Source organism: Fusarium flagelliforme (genome assembly GCF_020744385.1).
Source record: "Fusarium flagelliforme strain FIESC 12 MPI-CAGE-AA-0113 chromosome Unknown B0J16scaffold_7, whole genome shotgun sequence".
Classification (NCBI taxonomy): domain Eukaryota; kingdom Fungi; phylum Ascomycota; class Sordariomycetes; order Hypocreales; family Nectriaceae; genus Fusarium; species Fusarium flagelliforme.
The window spans coordinates 2,204,561-2,229,307 of record NW_025763509.1 but is presented as its reverse complement, the minus strand read 5'-3'; the positions used below and the strand labels follow the sequence as shown (position 1 = coordinate 2,229,307).

General features: G+C 47.4%; 10 protein-coding genes and 1 non-coding gene across 11 annotated transcripts; 6 read left to right on the top strand and 5 right to left on the bottom strand.

The window, feature by feature from the left end:
- The first annotated feature begins 7 nt into the window (after positions 1-7).
- Positions 8-98, top strand: B0J16DRAFT_t295. Its single transcript has one exon. It is a non-coding gene; the product is annotated as a tRNA-Glu (tRNA).
- A 932-nt stretch (positions 99-1,030) lies between these two features.
- B0J16DRAFT_349382 (S-adenosyl-L-methionine-dependent methyltransferase) lies at positions 1,031-2,735 on the bottom strand. Its single transcript, XM_046128896.1, has 9 exons — positions 2,482-2,735; positions 2,287-2,435; positions 2,196-2,237; positions 2,080-2,149; positions 2,007-2,034; positions 1,942-1,954; positions 1,806-1,895; positions 1,414-1,756; positions 1,031-1,368 (listed from the first exon to the last, which is right to left on the bottom strand). Exons 1-9 carry the CDS (start codon positions 2,650-2,652, stop codon positions 1,138-1,140), a joined length of 1,137 nt encoding a protein of 378 aa, XP_045979300.1. The 5' UTR covers positions 2,653-2,735; the 3' UTR covers positions 1,031-1,137.
- Positions 2,736-3,072: 337 nt separating this feature from the next.
- B0J16DRAFT_274742 (amidase signature domain-containing protein) lies at positions 3,073-6,843 on the bottom strand (the record flags this gene model as incomplete). Its single annotated transcript, XM_046123681.1, has 8 exons — positions 3,073-3,855; positions 3,906-4,512; positions 4,561-4,592; positions 5,000-5,073; positions 5,131-5,363; positions 5,408-5,701; positions 5,750-6,174; positions 6,217-6,843. 8 exons carry the CDS (start codon positions 6,841-6,843, stop codon positions 3,073-3,075), a joined length of 3,075 nt encoding a protein of 1,024 aa, XP_045979299.1.
- A 678-nt stretch (positions 6,844-7,521) lies between these two features.
- Positions 7,522-9,458, top strand: B0J16DRAFT_310529 (major facilitator superfamily domain-containing protein; the record flags this gene model as incomplete). Its single annotated transcript, XM_046124970.1, has 7 exons — positions 7,522-7,742; positions 7,790-7,997; positions 8,047-8,166; positions 8,215-8,337; positions 8,385-8,848; positions 8,897-9,226; positions 9,275-9,458. The coding sequence occupies exons 1-7, from the start codon at positions 7,564-7,566 to the stop codon at positions 9,456-9,458; spliced, it is 1,608 nt and encodes a 535-aa protein (XP_045979298.1). The 5' UTR covers positions 7,522-7,563.
- Positions 9,459-9,589: 131 nt separating this feature from the next.
- Positions 9,590-11,023, bottom strand: B0J16DRAFT_418354 (uncharacterized protein; the record flags this gene model as incomplete). Its single annotated transcript, XM_046133759.1, has 4 exons — positions 10,920-11,023; positions 10,769-10,870; positions 10,589-10,719; positions 9,590-10,501 (listed from the first exon to the last, which is right to left on the bottom strand). Exons 1-4 carry the CDS (start codon positions 10,954-10,956, stop codon positions 9,590-9,592), a joined length of 1,182 nt encoding a protein of 393 aa, XP_045979297.1. The 5' UTR covers positions 10,957-11,023.
- A 643-nt stretch (positions 11,024-11,666) lies between these two features.
- B0J16DRAFT_274821 (uncharacterized protein) lies at positions 11,667-13,118 on the top strand (the record flags this gene model as incomplete). The annotated part of the gene is made up of 3 exons (XM_046123684.1): positions 11,667-11,871; positions 11,921-12,291; positions 12,348-13,118. 3 exons carry the CDS (start codon positions 11,667-11,669, stop codon positions 13,116-13,118), a joined length of 1,347 nt encoding a protein of 448 aa, XP_045979296.1.
- Positions 13,119-13,205: 87 nt separating this feature from the next.
- B0J16DRAFT_186225 (NYN domain-containing protein) lies at positions 13,206-14,172 on the bottom strand. The gene has a single exon (XM_046122716.1). The coding sequence runs from the start codon at positions 14,143-14,145 to the stop codon at positions 13,294-13,296; it is 852 nt and encodes a 283-aa protein (XP_045979295.1). The 5' UTR covers positions 14,146-14,172; the 3' UTR covers positions 13,206-13,293.
- Positions 14,173-14,719: 547 nt separating this feature from the next.
- B0J16DRAFT_418351 (kinase-like domain-containing protein) lies at positions 14,720-15,993 on the top strand (the record flags this gene model as incomplete). The annotated part of the gene is made up of 4 exons (XM_046133758.1): positions 14,720-14,953; positions 15,001-15,328; positions 15,375-15,483; positions 15,531-15,993. 4 exons carry the CDS (start codon positions 14,720-14,722, stop codon positions 15,916-15,918), a joined length of 1,059 nt encoding a protein of 352 aa, XP_045979294.1. The 3' UTR covers positions 15,919-15,993.
- Positions 15,994-16,768: 775 nt separating this feature from the next.
- B0J16DRAFT_273457 (peptidase S8/S53 domain-containing protein) lies at positions 16,769-18,051 on the top strand (the record flags this gene model as incomplete). The annotated part of the gene is made up of 2 exons (XM_046123642.1): positions 16,769-17,065; positions 17,122-18,051. The coding sequence occupies 2 exons, from the start codon at positions 16,769-16,771 to the stop codon at positions 18,049-18,051; spliced, it is 1,227 nt and encodes a 408-aa protein (XP_045979293.1).
- Positions 18,052-18,280: 229 nt separating this feature from the next.
- Positions 18,281-21,317, bottom strand: B0J16DRAFT_375695 (kinesin light chain 3; the record flags this gene model as incomplete). Its single annotated transcript, XM_046130716.1, has 3 exons — positions 20,906-21,317; positions 20,648-20,854; positions 18,281-20,600 (listed from the first exon to the last, which is right to left on the bottom strand). The coding sequence occupies exons 1-3, from the start codon at positions 21,310-21,312 to the stop codon at positions 18,281-18,283; spliced, it is 2,934 nt and encodes a 977-aa protein (XP_045979292.1). The 5' UTR covers positions 21,313-21,317.
- A 1,752-nt stretch (positions 21,318-23,069) lies between these two features.
- Positions 23,070-23,811, top strand: B0J16DRAFT_375694 (uncharacterized protein; the record flags this gene model as incomplete). The annotated part of the gene is made up of 2 exons (XM_046130715.1): positions 23,070-23,084; positions 23,141-23,811. 2 exons carry the CDS (start codon positions 23,070-23,072, stop codon positions 23,723-23,725), a joined length of 600 nt encoding a protein of 199 aa, XP_045979291.1. The 3' UTR covers positions 23,726-23,811.
- Positions 23,812-24,747: the final 936 nt, after the last annotated feature.

The window sequence follows — 24,747 nt, the reverse complement described above, 5'->3', positions numbered from 1 at the left end:
ATTAGCGTCCGGTATGGTGTAGTGGCTAACATTTCGCGCTCTCATAACCTGAGAGATCAAGTTCCGCGGAGCCCAGGGTTCGATTCCCTGTACCGGAGTTTCTTTTTGCACGTCCTGACATCATTCATACATCCATCATTGACTTGACTGCCTGTTAAGTTCTCGTTTTTTCACTGCTGGCTTGTCGTTTCTTAGCTTGAGCATGGCTTATATACACCGCCACAATGATCTCAGGCGTCTCAGTAACACCGCCACATCTGGCATTCAAACACAACCGTGTAAAAGTTTCCAAGATAAATATCTCCACGACGAGACGTTATCACATCATATAAAGTTAATCATGGTGATCGCCTCATTTCAGAGTCCACGCATAGCGGTCGGAATTTTTAAAGGCCAGTTTTCCCCACTATCGGATACTGTCACTGGGTAGGATGAAGTGGATGGTGATGCCCTCACCTGACAGAAGGTAGGTATCCAGACACAACTGTTTAAAAGTTTCAAAGCTGAATAACTCCACTAAACCAAACAGTCATAAGATGAGAGCTATACCATCGTGATCGCCTCAATTCGAAGAACACTCTTGGATTAAAAATGAAGAAAAAAAAACTCGTATTTCTGAAATGCTGGCGCAATGTGACCGCATTGATGATGCACTGAGGGAAAGAGAGGGCATTCGGAGATTCAGACATAACCGTTCAGATTTTTAGAATGCGATTTTCCCCTCCACGACGAGTCACTATACATCAACAGATAATTGTAATAGCCTGGTTTTGTAGAATTAAATAACGGTGGACAGGATTATCTGTAGGTCAAGGGTAATGTAACGCTGTCCAATGGGTTAGTTTGGTAAGAACATCTGGTCTGCGGCACAAGGAAGGTAGCGGGGAGATCAGAAACGGCAACCCCGTCGAGGTGGAGGCACTGAAAACGGAAGCCCCGCCAGACATTTACTCCAGTCACAGTTATTGCTGCACCTTCCGCGCTAGCAGCTTGCCTACTGTACTGTTTTACTGTATAGGTAAAGAGGATTAGGGTAGAGATTAACTGAGATGTATAGAGTAAATCTGTTACTTGATTTAACTTAACCAGTAGGAGGATCTGAACTTAACTTCCTTCACTAGTAGATCTACAGTAGACTTATTCAGGCTTGCGACCCCAGACGACCCGCTGTTTGTAGTAAGGATGATGTTTCCCAGACTGAATCTCCCGTCTTGCATGCGCAAGATAAACATGAACCTCAGACGCAGACCAACCAATAGTATTAGCAACAAAAAGAACAAACCCCTCAGGATCAGCCAGGAACGCAAGTTTGCCAAACTGACCCAGCTCTTTCAGTTCCGGATCCTTGGGCCAGCCTCCGATAGGTGTCTACCATAGAGTTAGCTTCGTCAGCAAGTCTTGTATCAAACATACCTTGTACTCAAATTGTTGGATGTCCACAAAGCCAGCAGCCTCCATAGCCTTGCGTTGCAACTCCTCTTCGTACACAGTGAAGCTCATACCGAGCTTCTTAGCACCCTCGATAAAGATCTTACCCCATTGGTCCAACGCAGAGTTCTCCTCCACAGTACCGTCATCAGAGGTGATGATACCAGAGGGTTCAAAGCTTTCAACCCAGCCGCCGGGCTTGCAGGTCTTGTACGCTTCGGCGAAGAAGCTATACCAGTCGGGAATAGCACCGACGAGCCAACGGATGTGGATGTAGTCAGCTGAGTCGGAGGCAAAGGTCCATTCTTGGGTGCAGTCTTCGATTTCACTGTGGATGTTAGTCATATGGGTATTTGGTTGGAACATCGATGACTGACAATTGCACATTCGGGGGAACCCAAGAAGGCTGAATTGGTGAGACGTCGGTACCGATGACTTGGATGTTTGGATGCTCATCGGCGAAGTCTCTGTTTTGTATTAGTACTGCAACTAAAAATGGATACTTTGACTTACAAAGCCCAAATACCTGTTGGTTGTGTCAGCCAGCGTTCTCATACTGCAGAAGCTAGTTTACATACCAGTGCCAGTTCCAATGTCAAGCGCTTTCTTCAAACAGTCAATTTCCGATCGCATCTCTTCTTTTTAACTTACTGTGATCTTGCTTGTATCAATAGGCGCAAGGTGAAGCTTTCCTCCAATACCTAGAGTAAGACAGTGATGGCTTGCATTGTTAACCGTGACCTGTCTATAAAGTGAGTTGAACTTACTTGATGTCAAGCACCTCACTCTGTCGCTCGTCATTGGCCGCCCTGTTTATGTCAGCCTTGTCGCCGATGCATGAACCAAGGAAAATCCTACCAATACTGTGCACTGCCAATCTCGCGATGGTATGTCCTGCCATGAAGCTTGCGGTACTCAAAAATACTAGATGTAACAGAGTCTGTTGATTGCGCGAGGCTCTCCCCACTCAATGAATGAGCATCATCCTCAGGGTCAGCATTCTCTTCCTATTTATTGTCAGTGTCTGAGCGCCAAGAAGTATGTTATCCTTACCTCGGTAAGCTGTTGCCAATGCTCTGGCTCAAGAACGCCTGCATCTTCCACACCTGTTTGAGCCTGCTGCGGGGGACTCTTTGAAGGGCTCTTGGAGGGGCTCTTTGCGGGACTTTTAGCAGGGCTCTTGACACTTTTTGGGCTTGTCGCAGCCGCAGGGGGGGTCGACATGTTGAACAGATGCAGGTGTTTTTGAGTTTCAGAAGCGTCAAGTCCGTGCAGAGAAAAGAAGTCGCAAAAAGAGGAGGGGAATTGAGAATCCTCGTTCTGATGAGATAATTAATGGCTCCTCATTAGGGGCTCGCCTACCATTTAGACGAGCGAATGAAAGGCATATTTAATGATGATCTGACAGGGGGGGACGTGTCCGTTCATGCAGGGTTTAACGTGGGTGTAAAATGGTCTAGGGTAGTTGACTCCAATAATCCTTTCACAAGAGGAAGATATTGGTCACTGATGTACGGACTAAACTAGCGATAAAAATTGTACAGAATGCTGGAGGTATACCTCTTGTGAAACAGGACATTTTGATGTTGGTAATGAATGCAGTACGTAATCAATACATCATATATGATTCATTGAATAAAGCGATTACCCGGGAGTTTTGAGACTCGTAATCTCCTCCAGCTCGTCCCGAATCCTTTGCACCTCCCCATAGCCAGTCCGCTGACGAATATTTCCCAACACGTCCTTTACTAATGTAATTTCCCTTACGGTCCTCGCTCCATAGCCAAGTATCAACAGCGGCCACGCTCCGAGAAAACAATGGCTCCACTTGTCGTGTTCTTCTGGACATTGGAGAATCACCATAGCCAGATCCATCTGCCACTTCCAAGGTTTTTGCTGTTCTGAAGTAATAATGCGGTGATCGAGATTTTTGGCAACCAGGTCAAGTAAAAGAGACGCTGCTAATATCATCAAGTCGTTGAAACATGCACCACTAGCTGAAGAATCCTGGATATCATCATTCATAAGCAGTTGTTCCCAATAGTCCATGTCGACCCGTAAACCTTCCAAATAATCGTTGACCTTGTCTGTCGAGATATTGTAGGAGTCCATGACCTTTAGGATGAGGCGATACAATGATGTTGGTACACCTAGTATCAAACTTGAATTTATGCCCGATGAGTTTGAGGAACCAATGTTCAGTAATGACTCGGCATGGCTGATGAAGTCTGGATCCATTCGAAAGTCGGGTTTGAAAGGCCTTCGAGTGGCCAGTAGAAAGCCCTGATACAATACACTCTCTATGTTGACGCGATCGTATGTGCGCGTTGATGACTTGGCAGCTTGATCATGACTCTTCATGGTGAGAAGCTTAACAGCGCCGTCGACATGAGGTCTCGGATCATTACTTGCATCGATGCCCCAGAACTGATGCAGGTTAGTAGCAGTAAGACTCGTCGGACAGAACTCATACATACACCAAATATGTAGAAGAAAGATACTGCAGTCAATAAGCATGAATGCTGAACAGTATTATCAGACTGGAAGGATTCAAGCTCCTGGTTCATCTCTTTCACTGCTCTCGAGTAGTACTGCAAACCAAGAAGTCGGTAGCGATTATCCTCTGTCATAATGTGCTTGTTGGAAGCACAGCTTGCCAACACAGCGTGTTTGACAATATTGTTTCGTGCCATCATGTTCATCAATTCCCATAGAGACTGCAAATAGTATGTTTCATCTCCTGTGGGGAGAGTAAGAGACTGAAAGAAGAAATTAAGGAAATAATGGATGAGCTCATGTTCTGTGTCAGACTGGAACAAGGGATGCGCCATGTTGTAAATTGAAGAGAACTTGCTTGTGATTGGCAAGATACATGTTGGCGTAACATTGCGGCCTGAAGGTCGTGTGAGAGCAGATTGAGGGTTTTCGCACCTTTTATCGTTAGTTTGTCTTGCATGGGGTGAGCATCTGGACCGACTTCGTCTATCGGACATATCTGATGCACCCGGCCAAACGCAGTTCCGACCAAAACGAGCACAATTGTGGCATGACGGCCTCTTTTCGTCGCATTTGACTCTACGTTGTCTGCCTAGAGACAGTCAGTCGATCAATTCTCCACCAGCGGCTCCACACATACAGGTAAAGCACCCTGTCTTGGCGCGTAACTTGACTTCAGGCATGAGGGTTGTTGATACCGGTCATCTGGATATGGTGACCTTTGCATCGGGTAGAGTTAAAGCGGAGAAGAGCGAGCCTTCCAGAGTGGGACTTGAGGGAGCGGGGAAGTCGAGGCTTAAATGGTGGCTAGAGATAAGTAACTGCACCGCTAGCTTATCGCCGGATTTCTCCTCCCTGATTGCCAGTGTCATAATGCCGAGGCTAGTATTGGTACAAACCTAAATGGTTTAAGGCAATAAACATTACAAGGTATATCAAAGACCTAAGGAAAAAACGGGCAGAAGTGACAGCGGTAGGCTTCAACTCGTGATCTATCTATCTACTGTTTTTGTTGTTGTCTAACTTGAATGACTTATTCTTGAACAATCTTCGACACAAACTCTGCAGCAGCAACAGTCTCTTCATCCTTGAAATGCTTTCCAATCAACTGCAATGCCAGAGGCGCATCGATATATTTTTCGGCCGAGTCTGTACTTCGTGTTAGATGATCCTTTGTTGGCAGAAGTCAATATAGATTCAACTTACACTTGCGGTACTCTATCTCATCCTCTGCAGATCGAGGTTTATAGTTCAGATCAGCACCGTCAACGGCTGGGTCGACCTTGAGACCAGTCTGGAACGTTACAGCTGGGTGATCGAGGACGTTCCAGATTGCTGTGTATGGGATGTAATGAGCATTAGCTAATAGAGCAGCAGGTCCTGGGTACGCCGGACTGAGGATAAAGTCAACGCCTCGTTCCTTCATGACTCGATGATAACTGGTCTAGTTAGTATTTATCTTTAGTAGGCCGAATGGACATACGCTTCTCTAAAGTTGTCTCGTCGGACATTCCAAGCCCAATTCTCTGGCACAGAAAGAGGCTCAGGCCGAGAGAAGTTGAAGATGTAATGAGACAACTCGGCGATCGGTTCTCCACTTTCCTCTAGAAGGTCCTTCTGGGTCTTTGCACACTCAGGGAAGTAAAGAGCTGAACAAATGTCGATGCCTTCTTGGTGGTTATATGCCTCAAAGTCAACTGTGGTAACGCCAGCGGCCTTGAGCTTCTCAACAGCATGCCGTAGTGCCCGAAGAACAGGTGGTTGAGGCTGAACCATGCTGGAAAGATGTTAGTTGATACTCGAAGTTTAAAAACAAGAGACGTACCCATCGTTCCACATAACGCCAACTGTGAATTTACCAGACTGAAGCGGGGAAACCTGTTTCCAAGGCAAAGGAACCAATGAAGTCTCGACCTCCCAGGGCTCTTGATCAATTACTGCCTTCTGGAAAAGAGCCAGATCTTGTGGACTGTTTGCTAGGGGAGAGATGACACAGCGAATACTTTCCTGTCCACTGCCAGGTAGACAAACGCCCTTATACGGGTTTCGTAGTGCAGTGGTCCTCAGTCCATAGGCGCCACAGAAAGCAGCTGGTACTCTAACCGAACCTCCAAGGTCAGTTCCAATACCCAACGCAGCGCAGCGTAGACCTAGAGAGACTCCCTCGCCTCCACTTGAGCCGCCACAGGTCAAGTTGCGGTTGTGCGGGTTGACCGTTGTGCCATAGATCGGGTTTGAGCAATCGAGGTGCTATATTGTTAGAAAAGCTTCAACAAATGAGGAGTCACTTACCATGACACTTTGAGGCTCATTTGTTCGCACGTGAAAAACTGCTCCAGCCTGTTTGCAGTACTGAACTATCAATGCATCCTCCTCAACGACATTGTCAATAAGAGCAATGTACGCTGAGTGGGCAATACGTCCTTTATGCCCGATGTGCTCTTTGGTAGAGATGGGAAGTCCATGCAGAGGTCCCTTGACCTTTCCTGTTGCCTTGAAATGAGAATCAAGCTCGGCAGCATCCTTGAGAGCTTCAGAGGTCATGAACTCTGTCGCAAAGTTGCAAAGTTGATGTCCAACGTGAGCTCTCTTCAGAAAGGCAGTAACCGTCTCTACAGCTGTCAAAGAGCCAGACGCCATCTGCTCAACTAGACTTGTGGCGCTAGAAGACGTAATCTTCAGCTCTCGAGCTGAGAAGAAGTCGCATTCTTCAATAAAGGTAGAGACATTGAGTATTTCTGGTGAAGGAAGTTTGTTGGTAGGGAGCAGCCAGTCTGGGTTGAGAGATTCGCGTAGGATCTTTCGGCATTTCTCTGCCTTGATCTCCCAATCTGGTAGGATGGAGGTTTGGAGGGTTGTCTTTGCGTCAGATTTGGAGGTGACATCCTGCTGGGGAAGATGTTCAACCAGAGCAGCCATGATGGATTATTTGATGTGGTAGATGGGGGGAATGGGTAAATTGGGGACCGTATGAAATGAACTGGCGGTTGATAGGGTAAGATCCGGCTCTAGAGGCAAGTCTTTATATCTTGATCCTGTCTTTCTTCCTCTAGAATAAACCGAGTCCTTACCTCCGTGATCCGACTCCGGAATTGATTGCCGTCAAGACATGTTCCAGTGCGGAGCTTTCCAGCGCCGCGATAGATTACGAACCTGTCGTTCCCGTATTGAGTAAAGATAACAGCATGAGTGCAACTGTTATCTGAGGGTACCCACTATGTGAGCCTCGCAATTATCAACTATTGGTTGTAGGTAACGCACTAAGATAGCTGGAACTATCAGCCAAGCTATCGAACTGGACTAAAACTCGCAATTATCAATCATTGGCTGTACCCCGCGATACCAGCTCCCTGGACTTATCAAGACCCACCCCCGGATTCTGTCATGAGATCGGTAAAGTAGAACGGGAAAGTAAAGATAAAGTCTACATTCGATTACGATCTATCTTTCAAGCCTTCACAACAGATCTTGTAGAGCAAATGAAACCGTCTCGTATACCCCTTGTGGCATGTATATAACCCCATCTTGCTGTCCAGCAGTTCGGAATATACCAGCTCCAAAATCTGCAAGTGTACGTTCTTGACTCGTTTACTGCATCACCTTTAAGCAATACAATTCACCTTCAGCCTAACATAGGCCATGGCACAACCATACTCAGATATTGTTCCTGGGACTGTTCTGCTGGTCGACTTTGACGGCACAGCTGATGCTCGTCATGCCAGGGACATTGTTCTCGTTCCTACCCCCTCTGAAGATCCCGATGATCCTTTGAACTGGAGTTCATGGAGAAAGACTCTCTTCCTTAGTACAATCTGCGTGTAAGGCGTTCCCGCTATCATCAATTGTTCATTGTTGACTCTTACAGGTATTGTCTTTCGGTCGGCATTGCATCGGCAGCCATCTACTCGATCCTCGTTCCGATTTCCATCGCCACAGGGCACACAGTAGGCGACCTCAATACCGGAACTGGATATATGTTCTTGCTTCTTGGATGGGGCTGTTTGATCTGGCAACCTCTAGCTCAGAAGTATGGCAAGCGACCTGTTTATCTTATGTCTGTGCTGGGAACTACAGTATGTCAACGTTAACTTCCCGGATTTGAGTATGACACTGACAGTATAGGCGATGATGATATGGGCTCCTCACGCAAAGACAAACGGTCAATGGATCGCCAACAAGGTCATCCAAGGATTCTTCGGCGCTCCGATTGAGTCACTCTGCGAGATGTCCGTTTCAGATGTCGTAAGTCAAGATTACCTTCAAATTGTCTAGTCGGACTAACCTCTGAAGTACTTTGCCCATGAACGCGGCACATACATCGGTTACTACGCCCTTTTTCTTGGAGGAGCAAACTTTCTAGCCCCAATTCTCGGCGGGTTCATCAACGACGGACAAGGCTGGCAATGGGTTCTGGTAAGACTGAACACTCTTTACTCAAGTCCATGCTAACGAACCAACAGCATTGGTGTGCGATCTTCAATGCTATAGCATTCGTCATCATGTTCTTTTGCATGGAAGAAACGAACTACAACCGCGTCGTCAGCAGTCCCTCACACGGTCCCGTGGATCCCGAGCACGAGGATCCTTCCGATGGCGAGAAAGGGATCAAATTTCAGACGACGCGCAACACCGAAGTCAGAACTGGCACTATAGCATCATCCAACAGAACATACCTTGACAAGCTCAAGCTCTTTCGACGCGAGCACTTCCAGGATGTTCCATGGAAGGGAATGCTCACTCGACCTTTCCAGTACTTCTCGCTTCCTATTGTTGTGTTTTGTGGCTTCATGTATGGAGCAGTTATCTGTTATTTCGGTGTCCTGAATGGAACAGCATCCATCATCCTTTCCGGAGCCCCATACAACTTCTCTCCACGAATAGTTGGTCTCTGCTATGTATCTTGCGTTATTGGTGTATTCATCGGGTGAGTCACCCACAACCACGGAAATGAGACTGCGACTAACCGTTACAGTGCTTACTACTCGGGACCGCTTGGTGATAAGCTGGTGCTATACTGGACTCGCCGCAACGGTGGCCTTAGAGAGCCAGAGTATCGCCTGTGGCTGTACGTCGCCTTGGTTGTAATTGTACCGAGTGCTCTGATTCTATGGGGTGTTGGTGCTGCCCATGCTGTTCACTGGTCAGGTCCCTTGGTGGCCATGGGCATGATTGCAGCTTCCATCACTGTCGGCTGCCAGATTCCCATCAGTTATTGCATCGACTCATACACAGAGATCAGCTCTGACGCTATTGTCACTATTATCCTAATTCGCAACACCATGAGTTTTGCTATGGGTTACGGGTAAGTTAAAATTGCCTCCTCGAGATCCTGACTAATGCTATCGTGCAGTATTACGCCCTGGGTTACTAACATGGGCTACCAGAACGCTTTTATAGTAGCAGCTTGTGTTTCGATTGCGCAATTTGCTCTTGCGTTTGTGTTTATCACATATGGCAGGCAGATGCGAAGGAGTAGTGCTGAAAAGTATGCAAGATATGTTCAGAGAGCCAAAGCCGACGGACTCGCTCACTAGACTATTTGTATTTGCTATTTCACCATACAGCCTTAACTTCTGTCATCTGTCATAATGCAGGATAGCATGCATTAAAGTAACATAGAATTATTATGTATGCTATGTATGCACTTCTAATACTTTGGTGTTTCTCAAGTTGCTTTGCCCATAGAGCCCATCTCCACCTGTACCGACTTGGGTAGATTAATAGTGCGTATCCTCACAGGCAGAGACTCTGATCGGTATGACAGACCGCTCATGAGACCATTGAAATGGATCTGCGATTCGACAGGTGACTCTGCTGCTCGGTTCCTCTTTCTTTCCTGGAGCCTGACTTCTTTTCCATCGACAGTCCAAGGAAAAGTCGACCCTAGGCTGAGTATACAGCCCAGTCTCCCTGCAGAGACTGAACTGGATGTTGCATAGTGAAGAATCTTATCCTGGATCTCCAATGGTAACAGATGGAGTCGGCTTATTTCTGGCTTGTATGTTGGGGTGGTAGCCCAGATAAGCATATCGATAGCACCTGGGGCTGGCAGGCCTTCGATGAACAATGTCTCTGGCCTCGTCCATACTAACGTCCCGTTCATCATCTTGCAAAGAGTGATTTGTCGTAATGTCAAGATTGCATATATGTTGGTGGATGCTGTAGGTTCAGCAGAGCTGCGACCATGGTCCGATGCCATTGCTATCCCTTCCCAGAGATGCTGTGTAATCACAACCAAGGTGGATCCAATCTTCAACAACGGTTCCTCTGGTTTATCCCAACTCGGCAGATCCAGTACCCAGACATATGGTCCGCCACGGCCATTCACCATTTCAAACGCTTGTCTTTCGTAAATATTGAACTGCATGGTTGAGATCCAGATAGTGGCATATGTCAGCTTCTTGAATGCTGTGCTGTTCATTGGCCTTCGAAGAATATGTCGCCAAGTATGGGAAAAGTCAGTGAGAAGACGGCCCAGAAATGAGCGCCGTCGAGGCGAGATCTCCATTTCCAAGTTCCAGTAGGGGCTTGGAAGACTTTCAGTCCTCTCAAAAGCTGGTAAAGCTTCATCACAAAGCTGAAAGTCACTTCAAGTGAGTGGGCGTTGACAAGCAAGCTTGAGAGGAATGGAATAGACACAGTCTGGTTTCGCAAGAAACAGTACCTCCTTGTCAAGGTCGAAAGTCCAAACGGTATTGAAGATGTTGCCCCGACGATCACCGAAAGGGTTGACATAGGCATAGACGTCTGTCCATTCTAGAGTGATACCATTCTCGAGAAGCGTAGGCATTTCGGCTGTGATGGATTAGGAGAGCAGATTCTACTAACACAAGCCTATACATACAGTTCTGTACTTGAAGCCCGACTAAGATCTGAGAGAATAGATCTAGAAACTCCTCATCGGTCTCAATTCGACGCTTCGATACGCACCTGCGAAACGCGGCATCTGTGAGATTTATTAGCAACACATTAGAACGCTTGCCGTTAAGACAGACCTTTCACCATATAGATCAATACAAACAGGACAGACATGTTAGTCAGCGCTTATGGAACAGTCGCGCCTAAGTTGGTACCTGGGCAGTGCGTCTCCAGTCGGTGGAGAGGATATTCCCAACGAAGAGAGTGGTCTAAGGCAGGCGGCTATCGCAAGCGGTAAGCATATGGCCTTGTTGCCTCAGGCATAAAAACCATCGAGTTCAAGGCATCAAACCATTCGCTTGATCGCTGTTGACATTTCCCGGAGATGAAACAACTCGGAAAAGACCCACACCCAGAACAATCCCCTTCGGTAAAGACCCACAGACACTTACGTTCTGACGTGCCAAGGCTGCCAATATCGGCAGTAAGGAACCCGAAGCAAAGGATCTCCCAGTAGTGTTGAACATGTGGATCAAATCTCCAGATGTTAATCATAAAATCTCATGGTTGGCAGCGCTTGTGGTGTTCCAAAGGTAGCCCTACAGCCTTGCCGCCCAGATCAAACAGGCAATGCCAGTGGCAGTGACCTTGGCGCGGATCCTTCCTCAATGCACCGCGACAACAGGTGATACCACTCGAGCCAAGCCTCATTTCGGCAGACGTCCTTCAGAATCCCACAATTTTCTTGTTTACGACAGCAGCCTGACAGCATTGCATCAGTCTCTATATATATAGCCACTCGAAGACATCAAATTATCCAGAAGCATCTTCATCAACAGTCTTTACATCCCAACTTGATGTCCTACTTCCGCCACTCTTTAAACATGAAGGCAGCTACCGCTCTTTTAACTCTCGCCGCTGTGGCAGAGAGCTCCCCTTTGTTCAGCAAACGCCACACCGACGATGTCTTCGAAAGTAAGGAAAAGATGTGCAAGGGCTGGGACTTGAGAACAGCCGAAGGCGTCGACAAACTCTGGACCGAGACAGACGCTGGTATCGATCTTGAGCTGTTCATCAACATTCATCCAGGTAAGCTTTCTGTCTGTATCTCATACCGACCTGCTAACCATATGTCAAGAGCACCAGAACAACTGGCTCAAGAACCTCGAAGATCGTGTCATGGGTGGTACAGACGGAAAGTCTGGAGCCGCCGGTTGTGCCGTCATTGGAGGTAACTGTAACCCCATGGGCGGTATTGGTTGCGAGAAGCAGTTTGAGAAGTATGGTACTACATTCGTCAACAAGAACTCGTACTGGGTCTTTCAATCAGTCAAGGGCATGCACGGAAAATTCGCTGAGTTGCATCGCCAGTTGACCACCGAGACTCTTGTCAGCGGCCTTAAAATTCCCAACATGGTGGATGAATTTGAAGGAAAGGAGAACAAGCCGGATAACATGAAGGGATGGTTGTCTGCGGCTGCTACTATGGGCAATGCCCTGGGTGGTCTTGTCCCTGGAGTAAGTTCCCTTTTCTTATTGACTCACACATCACTAACAATTTCTAGGGCTCTCAAATCTCTGCTGGCCTCGGTCTTATGGCTGGTCTCATGTCCGGTCTCTCCCTCAGCGAGGACGAGGACAACGGTGCTGCTACCGTTTCAGCTGGTCTTGCTGACCTCTTCAAAGCCGCTTCAGTCCAGCTTGAGGACACCCTCCGTATTGCCACCGGCGGCGGTCGAAGCGATGACGAGTACAACTCTCTTCCTGCTCCCAAATGGGACACATACCAAACCAAGATCGCCAAGCTTTTCAACGGCGGCTGGTTCCTTCTCGATGATGACGTCGAGGCCGTGCGAGTAACCCTTGGCTCAATCACCAACAACATCCAAAAGAAGGTTGCCAACGACGTAATGAAATCCTCACACCTCTACCTCGTTGCCGATAAACTCGGTGGTAAAGACTCGCGCGAGAAGTGTGGTTTCTCAAAGGGTCGACAATGGCTTCCTCTCCGTGACGGCGAGGAATACTGCTGGTACATCATGCGCAACGACCCCAAGGCCACTGCCGAGGGTGCTTGGCGTGAAGTGAAGCCTGACATCTATGACAAGATGGCTTCGTATGGTCTTGGTGATCGCGAGACTTACTACAAGGCTCTTATCGATTGTGCTCTGAACGGCGACAACAAGGTCCAAACCGACAAGCTTGTTCAGGGTGAAATTCCGAGATGTTTCTTTAACATGCCTGCTGTGTTTGTTACTCATAACTCTGAGCATGGTTGTGGAAGTCCTTTTGATAACCACAAGTGTGATTACCGCAAGAGCACTCCTCTCAAATGATTAAGTAGCAGACTGGCTCTCTTTTCGCCCTGGAATGACATTGGAGGTGGTCCATTTATTTAATATCCGATTCTTCACAACTACACCTCCAGCATACATACCTGTTATAATAGAACTATCTCAAACATGGCCATTGCGCTTCTATCAAGTATATGATAAGTAGCACTTGTTAGCATCAACTTGGAACACATCGTGCATAGGCTAGCTCTGGCTTCCCTGGTCCCGGGCTTCGCATTCGAATCTCAAAAAGAGACGTAGATGCCACGAGCTCCCTCAGCTTCTTAAACCCATACGTACGTGGGTCAAAGTCTGGATGCCACTGATTCACCAGATGGCCAACCTTGGCAAGATCTGCCCATCCCTCTTCATCCGATGATACCTCCACCGCTTGCCACAAAGAATCCTTTAGCTTCTTATCAACCTCTTGAATCCCCAATCCCGTCGAGGCCTGGCCTTCTACCTTCTCAACTTCACTGTTCAGTCTCTTGCGCTTGGTAGGTGGGCTTTGTGTAAGTGGCGGTGGAGGTAGATCCACTGTTACTACTGTCCCTTCAGAACGAGCCAACTGCGCTGTCTCCGTTTTCGGCACAAGATTCTCAATGTAGATAAACCTATCGCAGGCTGTGACAAACGGCTTCGGAGTCTTTCTTTCCCCACAGCCATAAACAACGAGACCAGATTCGCGAATTCTTGAAGCAAGTCGAGTAAAGTCGCTATCACTCGAGACAATGCAGAAACCATCAAACTTGTTCGAGTACAGAAGATCCATTGCATCAATGATCATAGCTGAATCAGTCGAGTTCTTTCCGGTGGTATATGCGAATTGTTGCATTGGCTGGATTGAATTCTCAAGGAGAGTTGGTTTCCATTTGCTCAGGTAAGCACTGGCCCAGTCGCCATAGGCGCGCTTGACAAAGGCGGTGCCGAACTTGGCGATCTCAGCTAGCACGAAGCTTACTGCGTAGCGACTTGTGTTGTCTGCGTCGATCAAGACTGCGAGCTTGACGCTTGGTATAACAGTAGTCATACTTGCGTTTGCCCGAAAGAGGTGGTGTTGTGAGTGTTAATAAGAAGTGAGGCGGCTAAATGCGGGGTACTACGGCGAACTTCGTGGATGAGCATGTGACCTGCATGTTTTTGACCCAATGAAACCTGGTTGTCTGGATGTGACTGCTGCCAGTATTGGTCTTTCTGATCCGGTGCGGTCTATCTATTGATGGTAACGACCAAATGTGCAGTTTTTTATTTTTATCTTGGCGTAAGAGCTGTATAACCTATTAAAACCATTGTTGAACCAATCAGACGGTTAGACTGGTAGAGCTGACATTACGCCAGCGGCTGTGAACTAACTCAAAGCACTGGAGTTTCGTCTCCAATCTCTTGAGCGCAGCACAAGTACTTGTCAGACCTTCTTGTCTCAAGACAATCAAAGTACAGTCAGATGATGTAAATGGCAAGTCTTGGCAATGCTGACTGCCGATCACACAAATTGGATTTCAAAAGGATGAAAGCACACCTTAGGATGGGTTACGTTTTACATTTGTCTTGCCACCAAATCACGCTGTGGTTGAGCCATCGTGTCGAGTTATCCCAATTCCATGATGGAGTCAACACCTTCAGCTGACATCGATATCCAGAATAGGGTCCAGAAGGCTCTTAAAGGGACAAGCTTCACGACATCATCTCTCGAGAAGCTGTCGGGCGGATCTGTTAACTGGATTTATGTTGCAAACTTGACAAGACCTTTGAAGGATGGGACACTAGAGGTTTTGGTAAATCATGCTGAGTCTTATATGGCGTCCAAGCCAGACTTCCCTTTACCTTCACTACGCTGCGTATGGCTCTAGCAATCTGCCGTCTTCGGCGAACTAATACCTTTTAGACTGTCGAAGCCGAGACTTTAAAGATTCTCTCCGGCATGGAAATACCAAGTTTGAGCGACTCTTACAACTTCATTACACGAACACCCAAGTTGTATGACTTTGATGCAGAAGGGTTGAATCAGTTAATTCAGCTACAGCCTAAGGGAATCCATTCGAAGGATTACGCCATCCAGAATTTTCAATCGCCAACACCTCAATCTCTCAAGCCACAGTGCTACGCGCTTGGCCGGGCTCTCGGCAGATGGCTGAAGGACTTTACCGAATGGAGTGCACACCAGATCGATCATCGAGAGCTTATCGCCCAGAACGATTTTGCTCAGACATATGGTTAACTATCAATGGCTGTACAAGCAGATCGAAGAATTCCCATCAGCTCTTGGTGACTTTGGGGCTGTCCTGGAAGACGTTGAAAAGACAGCTGCCGCCGAGTTGGAGGAACATGATAAGCTCCGGATTATTCATGGGGATTTCTGGACTGGCAAGTGAGTTGATCAGTGCCTGCCCGTGACTCGTAAGCTAACTTCAGCAGTATTGTTCTACGCAACACGGTCATCAAGGAAGCCAGTGAGATCCCGCTATTTGTCGTCGATTGGGAAATGAGCCACTTGAGTCACCCCTCAGTAGACTTCGGTGAAATGATCGCCGAGATGCATGCTCTATGGTTATACAAATCAATCGATGCTGGGCTGTGGATGATGGAGGGGTTCATTGATGGGTATGGAGAAGTCAGTGAGGAATTTGCTTTTAGGACTGCTGTACATGCAGGCACCCATCTTGTATGTGTCATCGCTGACGATCCATCATGGGGAGCAGAGAACTATGAGAGGGTCATGGCTGTGGGTAGGGATATCCTTGTTCATGCCTGGGATAAAGACACTGACTGGTTCCTGAAGGGCGATCTGGAGGGTCTGTTCTAAGACCAGGGGTCTTGAATCTAGATGTACAGACGATGTATCTTGCTATGATTGGTAACATTACTGGCTCATGTAAAGCGTAGATTCTCACAATGTCAACTTTAATTCCAATCCCAGCAGGGTTTTTAGTTAACAATGCCACATCAATAGACTGGGGACCTCAAGTGGAGATACATTACAACATACTGACACCATTGAAGAGACCTGAGATGGGTGATCTACATACCGCAACCGAAGAACGATTGGAATTCAAACTCTATATACCGTCCGCGCCACGGTGGCGGAACCCGGTTTGGTTAATGGGGCTTGAACTCAAAAGCCTAACTGGAATCTAGAGATTTCCTTCAACTGTGTACACATCAAAGTATTGGCTTGGACGACTGAACAACTGCTTTAATAGCCTTATGACAAGTAACGGTCCAGGCACCGCCTCCTGTGGCTTGTAGTCTAGCCCGCCCGCATGCCAGAGCAATGGCGATGAGTTCCTGGTTTAAGCTATTGAGGCACGAACCTAGATGTCGTTTCAGGTTCTAGATCAACTTTGTTCTTGCCTAGACTCTCCTTCCGTGCCTGACCCTTGCAGATTAAGTCGCTTATAGTACTATCTGGGCGCCATCGTAGGCGCCGTGGACTTCCAGGGCTCTGGTTCCTCAGTCTAGATCATGTCTCTTGGCCCTGGACGCCTTTTTACTTACCCCTTGCAGATGAAACTATTTATTGCTCTGAGGGGTTCTAGAAGGTCGGTACAGTATAAAAGGCACCTATAATCCCCCCAGAAGATTGAAATTCTTTATTACAACTCCCATCGGAACATTAACACTTGGCCCCCTACTTCTTTACAGCTCACATCACTATGAAGTTCCTCACTTCTCTTATACTATGCACTGAACTCATCGGGGTTGCCCTCGCCCAAGTCAAGGTTCAGAACGCCAACGTTGAACCCGATCTCGTCATCCCAAACAGTTATATCATCAAGTACAAACCTGACGCTTCTGCCACTAACAAGAAGAAGCATGAGAAGGTTATCAACAACAAGGCTAAAAACAAAGGGAAAGAGGGCGTTGTAAATAACATCGACCTTGATGGTTTCAAGGGTTACATCGCTGAGATTCCCTCTTCGGAGCTCAAAGCGGTCACTGACTCTGATCTGGTTCGTAAATAATACTTCCATGCCTTGGCTAAATTGGTGCTAACTTCAGTCATTAGGTTGAGTCCGTTGAGAAGGACACTATTGTGAGCGTCTCTGGCGTCGCTGCCCCGCTTACAAAACGCAAGTTTGCCACCCAGTCAAATGCACCTTGGGGTCTCGCCCGTATCTCAGAGACCTATACCCCTAATGGTGTGGGCACTCGCTATACCTACGATGCCACAGCTGGCGCTGGCATTACCGTCTATGTCCTTGACACCGGTATTCGAACTTCACACAAGGAGTTTGAGGGTCGCGCCATCTGGGGAACCAATTTCATCAACGGGTCTTCTAATACAGACGAGTTTGGCCATGGTACACATGTTGCTGGTACCATTGGTGGCAAGACCTATGGCGTGGCCAAGGGTTGCACGATGATTGCAGTCAAGGTACTTGACAAGGATGGGCTCGGTACAATGTCTGGCATCATTCAGGGCTTACAATGGGCTGTCAATGATGCTAAGTCGCGTGGTATTACCAAGAAGGCGGTTATCAACGCATCGCTTGGTGGATTTTACACACAGGCTGCCAACGAAGCTGTCAAGGTTGCTACTAAGCTTGGTATCACTTTTGTTTCTTCAGCCGGCAATAGCGCGGATGATGCTGCTTATTATTCACCTGCTTCAGCTCCCTCGGCCATTACTGTCGGCTCTATCGACGGTGGCGGTTATCGCAATAGCTGGTCAAACTATGGCGCCGTGGTTGATATTTTTGCGCCTGGTAGTGATATTCTCAGCGCTGGCCATCTTACCGACTCTAGCAGTGTATATAAGTCAGGGACGAGTATGGCTGCGCCCCATGTTGCTGGGCTTGCTGCGTATTTTATGGCAAAGGAGGGATTGAGGGGATCTACTGCTGTTACAAATCGCATCATCGCCGCTGCTGGTCCTCGTGTTATGGACGCTATGGGTAGTCCTGATCGTGTTGCGTATAATGGTGGTAGCAAGTAGGAAATAGAACGTAGCTTATGAATAGTCTTTGCTTTACTAGATGTCACACAAACAAACATCCGAGAAACTGCACGTTTACCCTCACTGTTTTGTATGTGCCCTAAACAAGTCTGTCCCATCGTATCGAGCCAAGTTATTTTATTAAATTGCCAAGTCCTGGATTAGATTAGATACCACGGATGTCGCTGGCTTCCATGAGTCTATGCTGTATGAAGATAAATGCTCTGAATTATACATCCTCTGTTTCCCATTCATCCTCTGTTTCCCATTCATCCTCAGACTCTTCCGGTGGAGGAAACTCAGCCTGCCATTCTTGCAAGGTTTCAAGAGAGCGCCGGGTGTCAGGATTTCTGCGACCTGACCTCTGTTCTTGTAGACAAGCGCAGTCCTGCATCAGAACGAGCGCCTCCTTGATCCGGCCTTGTTCATGCCAGATCCATGCTAAATTATACATACCCATTACTGTGGTGGGGTGATCAAGGCCAAGGACCTCTTTCCCCGTCTCGACTAATTGCACTTGCAAGTCCGCTGCCTCTTTAAGTCGACGCTGTCTACTCAGCATTAACGCAACGTTATTTATACTTGACAGCGTATCAGGATGTTCAAGTCCAAGTGTTGCCTTCCTTCTCTCCAATGTTTCCAAATGTAAAGTCTCTGCCTCCTTGAACCGTCCCTGCCGTCCAAACGTTGAAGCTAAGTTGTTCATAGTTACCAGCGTATGAGGATGGTCTAGACCAAGCATCACCTTCCTTTTCTCCAATACTTCCAATTCCAACCTCTCTGCCTTTCCTGCCTGCCCCTGTTGTAGAAATATTGACGCTAGGTTACCCATGCTATGTAGCGTATCGAGATGTTCAAGACCCAATTTTACCTGTCTTCTTTCTAACAGTTCCACCATTAACCTCTCGGCGTCCTGTAATCGCCCTTGGTGCACAAGCGTCATAGCCAGGTTATCCATGCTTGTTAGCGTATGGCGATGGTCAAGACCCAGAGTTGCCTGCGATCTCTTCAATATTTCCACTTCCATTTTCTCTGCCTCATCCAGCCGACCCTGATCATAAAGGACTGTGGCAAGATTAGACATAGCGCCCAATGTCCGCTTATCATCAGGCCCATGTGCTGCTTTCCTCACTTTTACAAGTTCGGCTCCCAACTCCGCTGCCTCCTTGAGCTTGCCTAGAAGCCGTGTTATTGATGCAAGAACGGTCTTGCTTGCCAGAGTATCAAGATGGTCGTGTCCAAGAAGGGTATCTCTTGCTTCCACTGACCTCTCTGCAAGTAACTGGGCTCGTGAGTATTGACCAATCGCCTTCAAATAGTAAACCACTTGATGAAGAAGCGCCGCCCAATTCTTGATCGCACTTCGCTCAATTGGCTTTATACCAAGGATAGGTTCCACATGAGGAAGGAGGGTTTGGCAAATAGACCAGTCTTTGAAAGGGCCGAAAGGGAAGTGCTCTGCAGCAAGTTTGATGAAGAGATGACTCCATCTGGCAGAGTCTCCTAGTTCTGAGATCCATCGTCGAGTGCAAAACTGGACGAGAGGATGCATCGAGAAGTGGCCTTCTGTAGTTAGGTCTACGAGAGAGTAGCTTCGTAGGATATCCAAATCATTTTCGAATGCTATTCGTTCGCTGTCTTCGTCGCTTTCGTCGCCAGACTCAATCTTGCCACCGCTACCTTCCTCGCTCGCTGTACCGTCTCCATTGGCTCCTCCCCTAGTGTTAATTTCGCGACCATCGTGATTATCCTCTCCATCGTCGACCAAACATTCATCGCCGTACCAATGCAGCATAAACTCAGGAATATTTTGCGACTGAAACTGGCTCATCAGTGAAAGAAGATTAGCAGCACTAGGATGGCCGTCCCTGATCTGCTTGAAGGTCACCTGCCACGTTACGACAACAGAGTTCGAGACTCCGGCTTGTCGGTCCAGGTCTCCCTTATCACTGCGAAGAAGGTTATCCTTTCGCTTCTCACTCTTGTAGAAGTCTTCCAGGTATGACTTGGTTGTAACTCGTGGACTGCGACGATTGATGTATGCTGCTGCTTGCTTCACCGCCAGGGGAATACAGTCAAGGGCACGAACTAAACCCTGCGCTTCATCTTCGTTCACTTGAGCTTCCAGTAGGCTCTGCATGAGTTCGACAGCTTGGTCCTCTGCCATAATGGGAATGCGGTATATCTCCTTAGTGTTGCCAACTAGTCTTTGAGCAGTGTCGAGACTGCGTGATGTAACTAGGACTTTACCTTTTGTCGACTTAGGCAGATATGAGGCGAGGGAATCATCCTCAGAGAAGAAGACTTCACCATCGTCGGCATTGTCGACGATCATGAACCAAGGGTGGACGTCGTCCCTTTGTAGCCAGTCTCGTACCAGTGCTAGAATATCAACCCTTGGTTCGTGCCGGCGTGGTAATACAAGAACATCGGCTAGAGCCCGGTAGGATTCTTCGAAGGCCGCTTTGTCAGCTCCATGAACCCAGAACACACTTTTCCCGGGATCAGCGTAGATCTGGTGCGCAAATTGTATGGCTAGTTTCGACTTCCTATTGTATTGTTAACATTGCTTTCGTGCAGCTTGAAGGGTGCATACCCAAAGCCACCCATGCCAACTAATGCCATTCGCTGGGTCGGTTGGCCAAATTGTTCTTTCATCCATGCTTCGATAGATGGCCGGGAAATGAAGTCTGGATCTGGAGTAAATGGCATCATCATATGAGGCTTTTCGGGAGCCGATGCATCCGCAGTTACTTGAAGATTGAGCTGTTTTACTCCCTCTTTTATGTCAAGAAGCAACGTCCTGTATATATCAGTCGGTGAAATAAACAGAAATACTTCTCACAACACATACGTCTGGTCGACCTGGAGTCCGGCCATGATAGAGCTTTCATAGCTCTTAAGACCACCCAAGAGTTGGTCGATTTCTTTGCTCTTGAATGGCCACTTCAACGATCGAATGCCATATCGCCGCATTGGGCTGGGCTGGAGCTTCTTTAACGTACTCTCGAGTTCATTCTCGCAGCTATTGAAGATAGCGATCAGGGCCTGGGAGGTTGGAAGCGACGAGGTTTTGCTTTGTTCAACGAGATGTAGGGCAGCTTTAAAAGTAATTTCTAAATGCTCCGCCTGGCAACGAAGGCGCTCGATATCCGCTCGGGCAGAGGATACTTCTTTCGAGTATTGAAAGCATACTTTTGCAATCTTAGCAGAGAGGTCAACCAGAGCGATAATGTTTGCGACAGCACCGATCGCTTCCATGGTCCTCGCAACGTGTAACAAAGGTAGATGGTGAGAAAATGTCAGACAAATTGAAAGGAGTAAGAATACCCCTCATTTTTCAAGCAGGGGTCGAACGTTGGGCCAAGTGTAATGCAACACAAATGGGGCTGTTCTGGATTTATATACCATCCTCTAAGCCTACTTCAGGCTCTCGAATAATAAATAACATAACTCTGGTGAATTAGTGTCTACTTTGATATTCATTTTTTCGAGTTGAATTGGTGTTGTTTTTGCAGATCCAGCACAGAATCTAAATATGTCAGCCAATGACTGTGGCGATGCGTCTTACAACCCCGAGCCGGTGGCTAGCGCTAATTATACAACTGTAACCTCATTGGCTTGGGGAGTGCTGAATGGGGCTCTAGCGTTTTAATGACACTAGTGAAGCGACTTTTCCGAACAGCCCCCAGTTACTTTTGAATGCAGGGTAGGGTATATGATGTGAGGTTCTTTCTTAAACCTCGAGGCACGTTGACACTTGTGATATATATAATGGCTTTCTAAGTTACGGTAGTATCCCTGAATCCTTCTGAAATCTTATTACATTGCTGGTCGCGTTGTCTTCGGCATATCCTCTAGTCGCTCTCTCTCCCGAAGCAACTAACTGAGGTGAGTCACACAACACTCCCCTCTGACCTTACTTTTCGATGAGAAGGTTAGGAGTCGCCGACTCTGTAAGAATACTATTCCTGGGACCCATTCCTGCCACTCAGCTTTCTCAAAACCACGCGCTCCGATGGATCCGTGAATCGTTTTGTTTGTATCTAGACCCCAAAGAGGGATGGATCCAAGCCTCCAGAGGCAGGCATGAGTTATTAAATGATTTGTATACAATAGTGTTCAACAGTCTTCTCTGACCAGTGCTCAAAAGCGTGAAAACTAGTACAACCAGTGTTCTCCCGTTCTGCAGCCAAGAATCATTCGCCGAGGATTATTGATAAACACTCAACAAACATATCACTATTTTAACGTCAGACTCAGTGGACAGCAAGAAAGACGCATTGCAAAATACGCAATATAAGGCAACTTAACCGTGCGAGGTCCTTAAAAGAAGCTTCCGGTATTCTGGCAATAAGGCTTGTAGCACACCGCGCAACGTCAAGCCGTCGCACCTACCGTGCGTTGCAGTGTCAAGTTATGGCCTTTTGTATTTTTGAACATGCTTTCTCTTTCTTTGTGCTTGTGCGAGTCACCATCCACGTTACACACACAAACGCCACATTCTGATGCCCCTTGTCATTTCCAACAGCGCAACCTAACACATATTGCATCCATGTTCAGGAGTTCAACGTCCCATCTCGACTTCTGAATAATACAACACGGAATCGCGATAACATAATACAGAGCTATTTGAATGCAAAAACCAAAAAACGTGCGTTTCATTGTGGAATTAGATAAGGCCTAGCTTCTGATTGATTTCCCCCCCTCAGGTGCAAATTTCCAGCTTGTGTTACACATCGCTAATGCATCTCCACGTGATGAAATCATTTGTTTATCTGCCTGATTATTTCTGCACTTGAAGCTTTCTTCCTCCTTCATACCTCCGCACTTCTCAACTTCTTAACTTCTCGAGGAGTGACCAGAGGCTGGTTGATCATCACCCCTTACATACCAACAACGGTCTCGCCTGACTACTTACTCAACGCGTGTATCCTGCTCATTGAGACTGATTCCCACCGCGCCAGACTGTCCCCGTGGAAACAGCACAAGACAATCGCCCTTTTCCATCGAACACCATGGCTGAGGCTCCTGTATGTTCGCCATCACCCCACGTCGGGATGTCGCTTGGCTAACATTACTGATACAGACTTGCGATACACCCATGATGGCTGCCGACAGTCAAGCATCCCCCGAGGGCACCGGTTCAGCCGCTGAAACCAACCCTGACACCCCGAGCGCCATCCGACACCGATTCTACAAGCGTATGTTGAACGCCAGCCAGCCCACCACCGACCCTACTGAAGACTACACGCTTTTCGGCATTACGAAAGCTGCTGCCAGGGTTCAGTTCGATGATATGATTCGCGACCGACTCAATAATCCAGAGAAGTTGCAGGCCTTCTCCAACCCTGCCGAATTCCAGCGCGCCGCAGAACGTTCCATGACCGCCGCCGATGGCCTCAAGGCTGCCAAGGCACGACTTGAAGCCCTCAAAGCCGACCTCCGAGCTAAGCTGGGTGAGTATGCGGAGAATCAGGAGGACATTGACGAGTCGTTCGATCGTGAATACCGATCTGTTTGGGAACGACTGTTTGTGAAGATCAAGGAGACGAAGAAAGAGGTTGTTCACTTGGACAAGGAGGAGCACAGAGCTCTCCAGGATGCCCGTCACATTGTCAACGGGGAGCTTGTATCGTACCTGTCGCGTGCTCAAGTGAGCGGGCCGTTTTGAGGATATCAGGACTCGGTTCGCTGAAGAGATCGTGCTGCTCATGAGCCACCGTGGCGCACTTGTCGAAGGTCTCAAACCGGCAGAACAACAATCACGCCAATGCGTGATCTACCAGGAGTCCGCGGCCTCCTGAATTAGCGACACAACTTCCCACAGAACAAGTGCGAGAGACTCCAGTCAAGACCGGTGGACGGGGGCATTCTCTGTCATATCTCGAGCTTAATTTGTATTATAGTGGGATTAAATTAATGAGTCTCTCTTCACCTGTCAAGTGCATACGTGACAATCTATCTTCGGTGACTGTTCTCCCCAGCGTTAAATATTTAAACACCTTATTATTTATGGTTATTGCTCAGTTTCTTAAGAAGTGCTACTATATAATAATATTCAAGATCATAGATGCATAGGCTAAGTCACAGTGCTGCAATACAATAATTCCAAATAGGAGTAATAAGTAAATAACTTCCCAACTAGTTCTTGTAATACATTGGTACCTATCACTCCTGTCCCAGTACTTTAAAGCCGAGCACAGTGTCGTCGGAATTTTCTGAACGGACTGTCACAACTGCGAGAATCGAATTAGTGTATATACAGAGCATTCTGTAACATAGAAGTACACATACTGATATCTGCTCCACTTTCATAGTTGTCCCTGATGTCTTTGCCCAACTGCCCCTCTGGAACTCGGACATCATCTTTAGGCACACCGTCCCGGGTCATTAGATTAAGAAATCCGTCATCAATATCAACCTTGTATAATTAGTCCCTTGTTTCTAGAAGATGTCATCTTTCATCATACCACTTGGTAAGTAGCCTAAATAAAAGTTAGAACTGTGTATAGCAAGAGAAATAGAGCAAGTTCGAATCAGTTATATACCTCGCTTGTACCCTGGTCATCCGCCATCTTATTTAATAGTATTGGAGAGTGTGAATAGGTGACTGAAAACGGTTGCATGGAAGGAAGGGCTGATGGGGGTTAAAAGCACCTATTTAATAGATGAGATCTCTTGACCGCTAGTGTC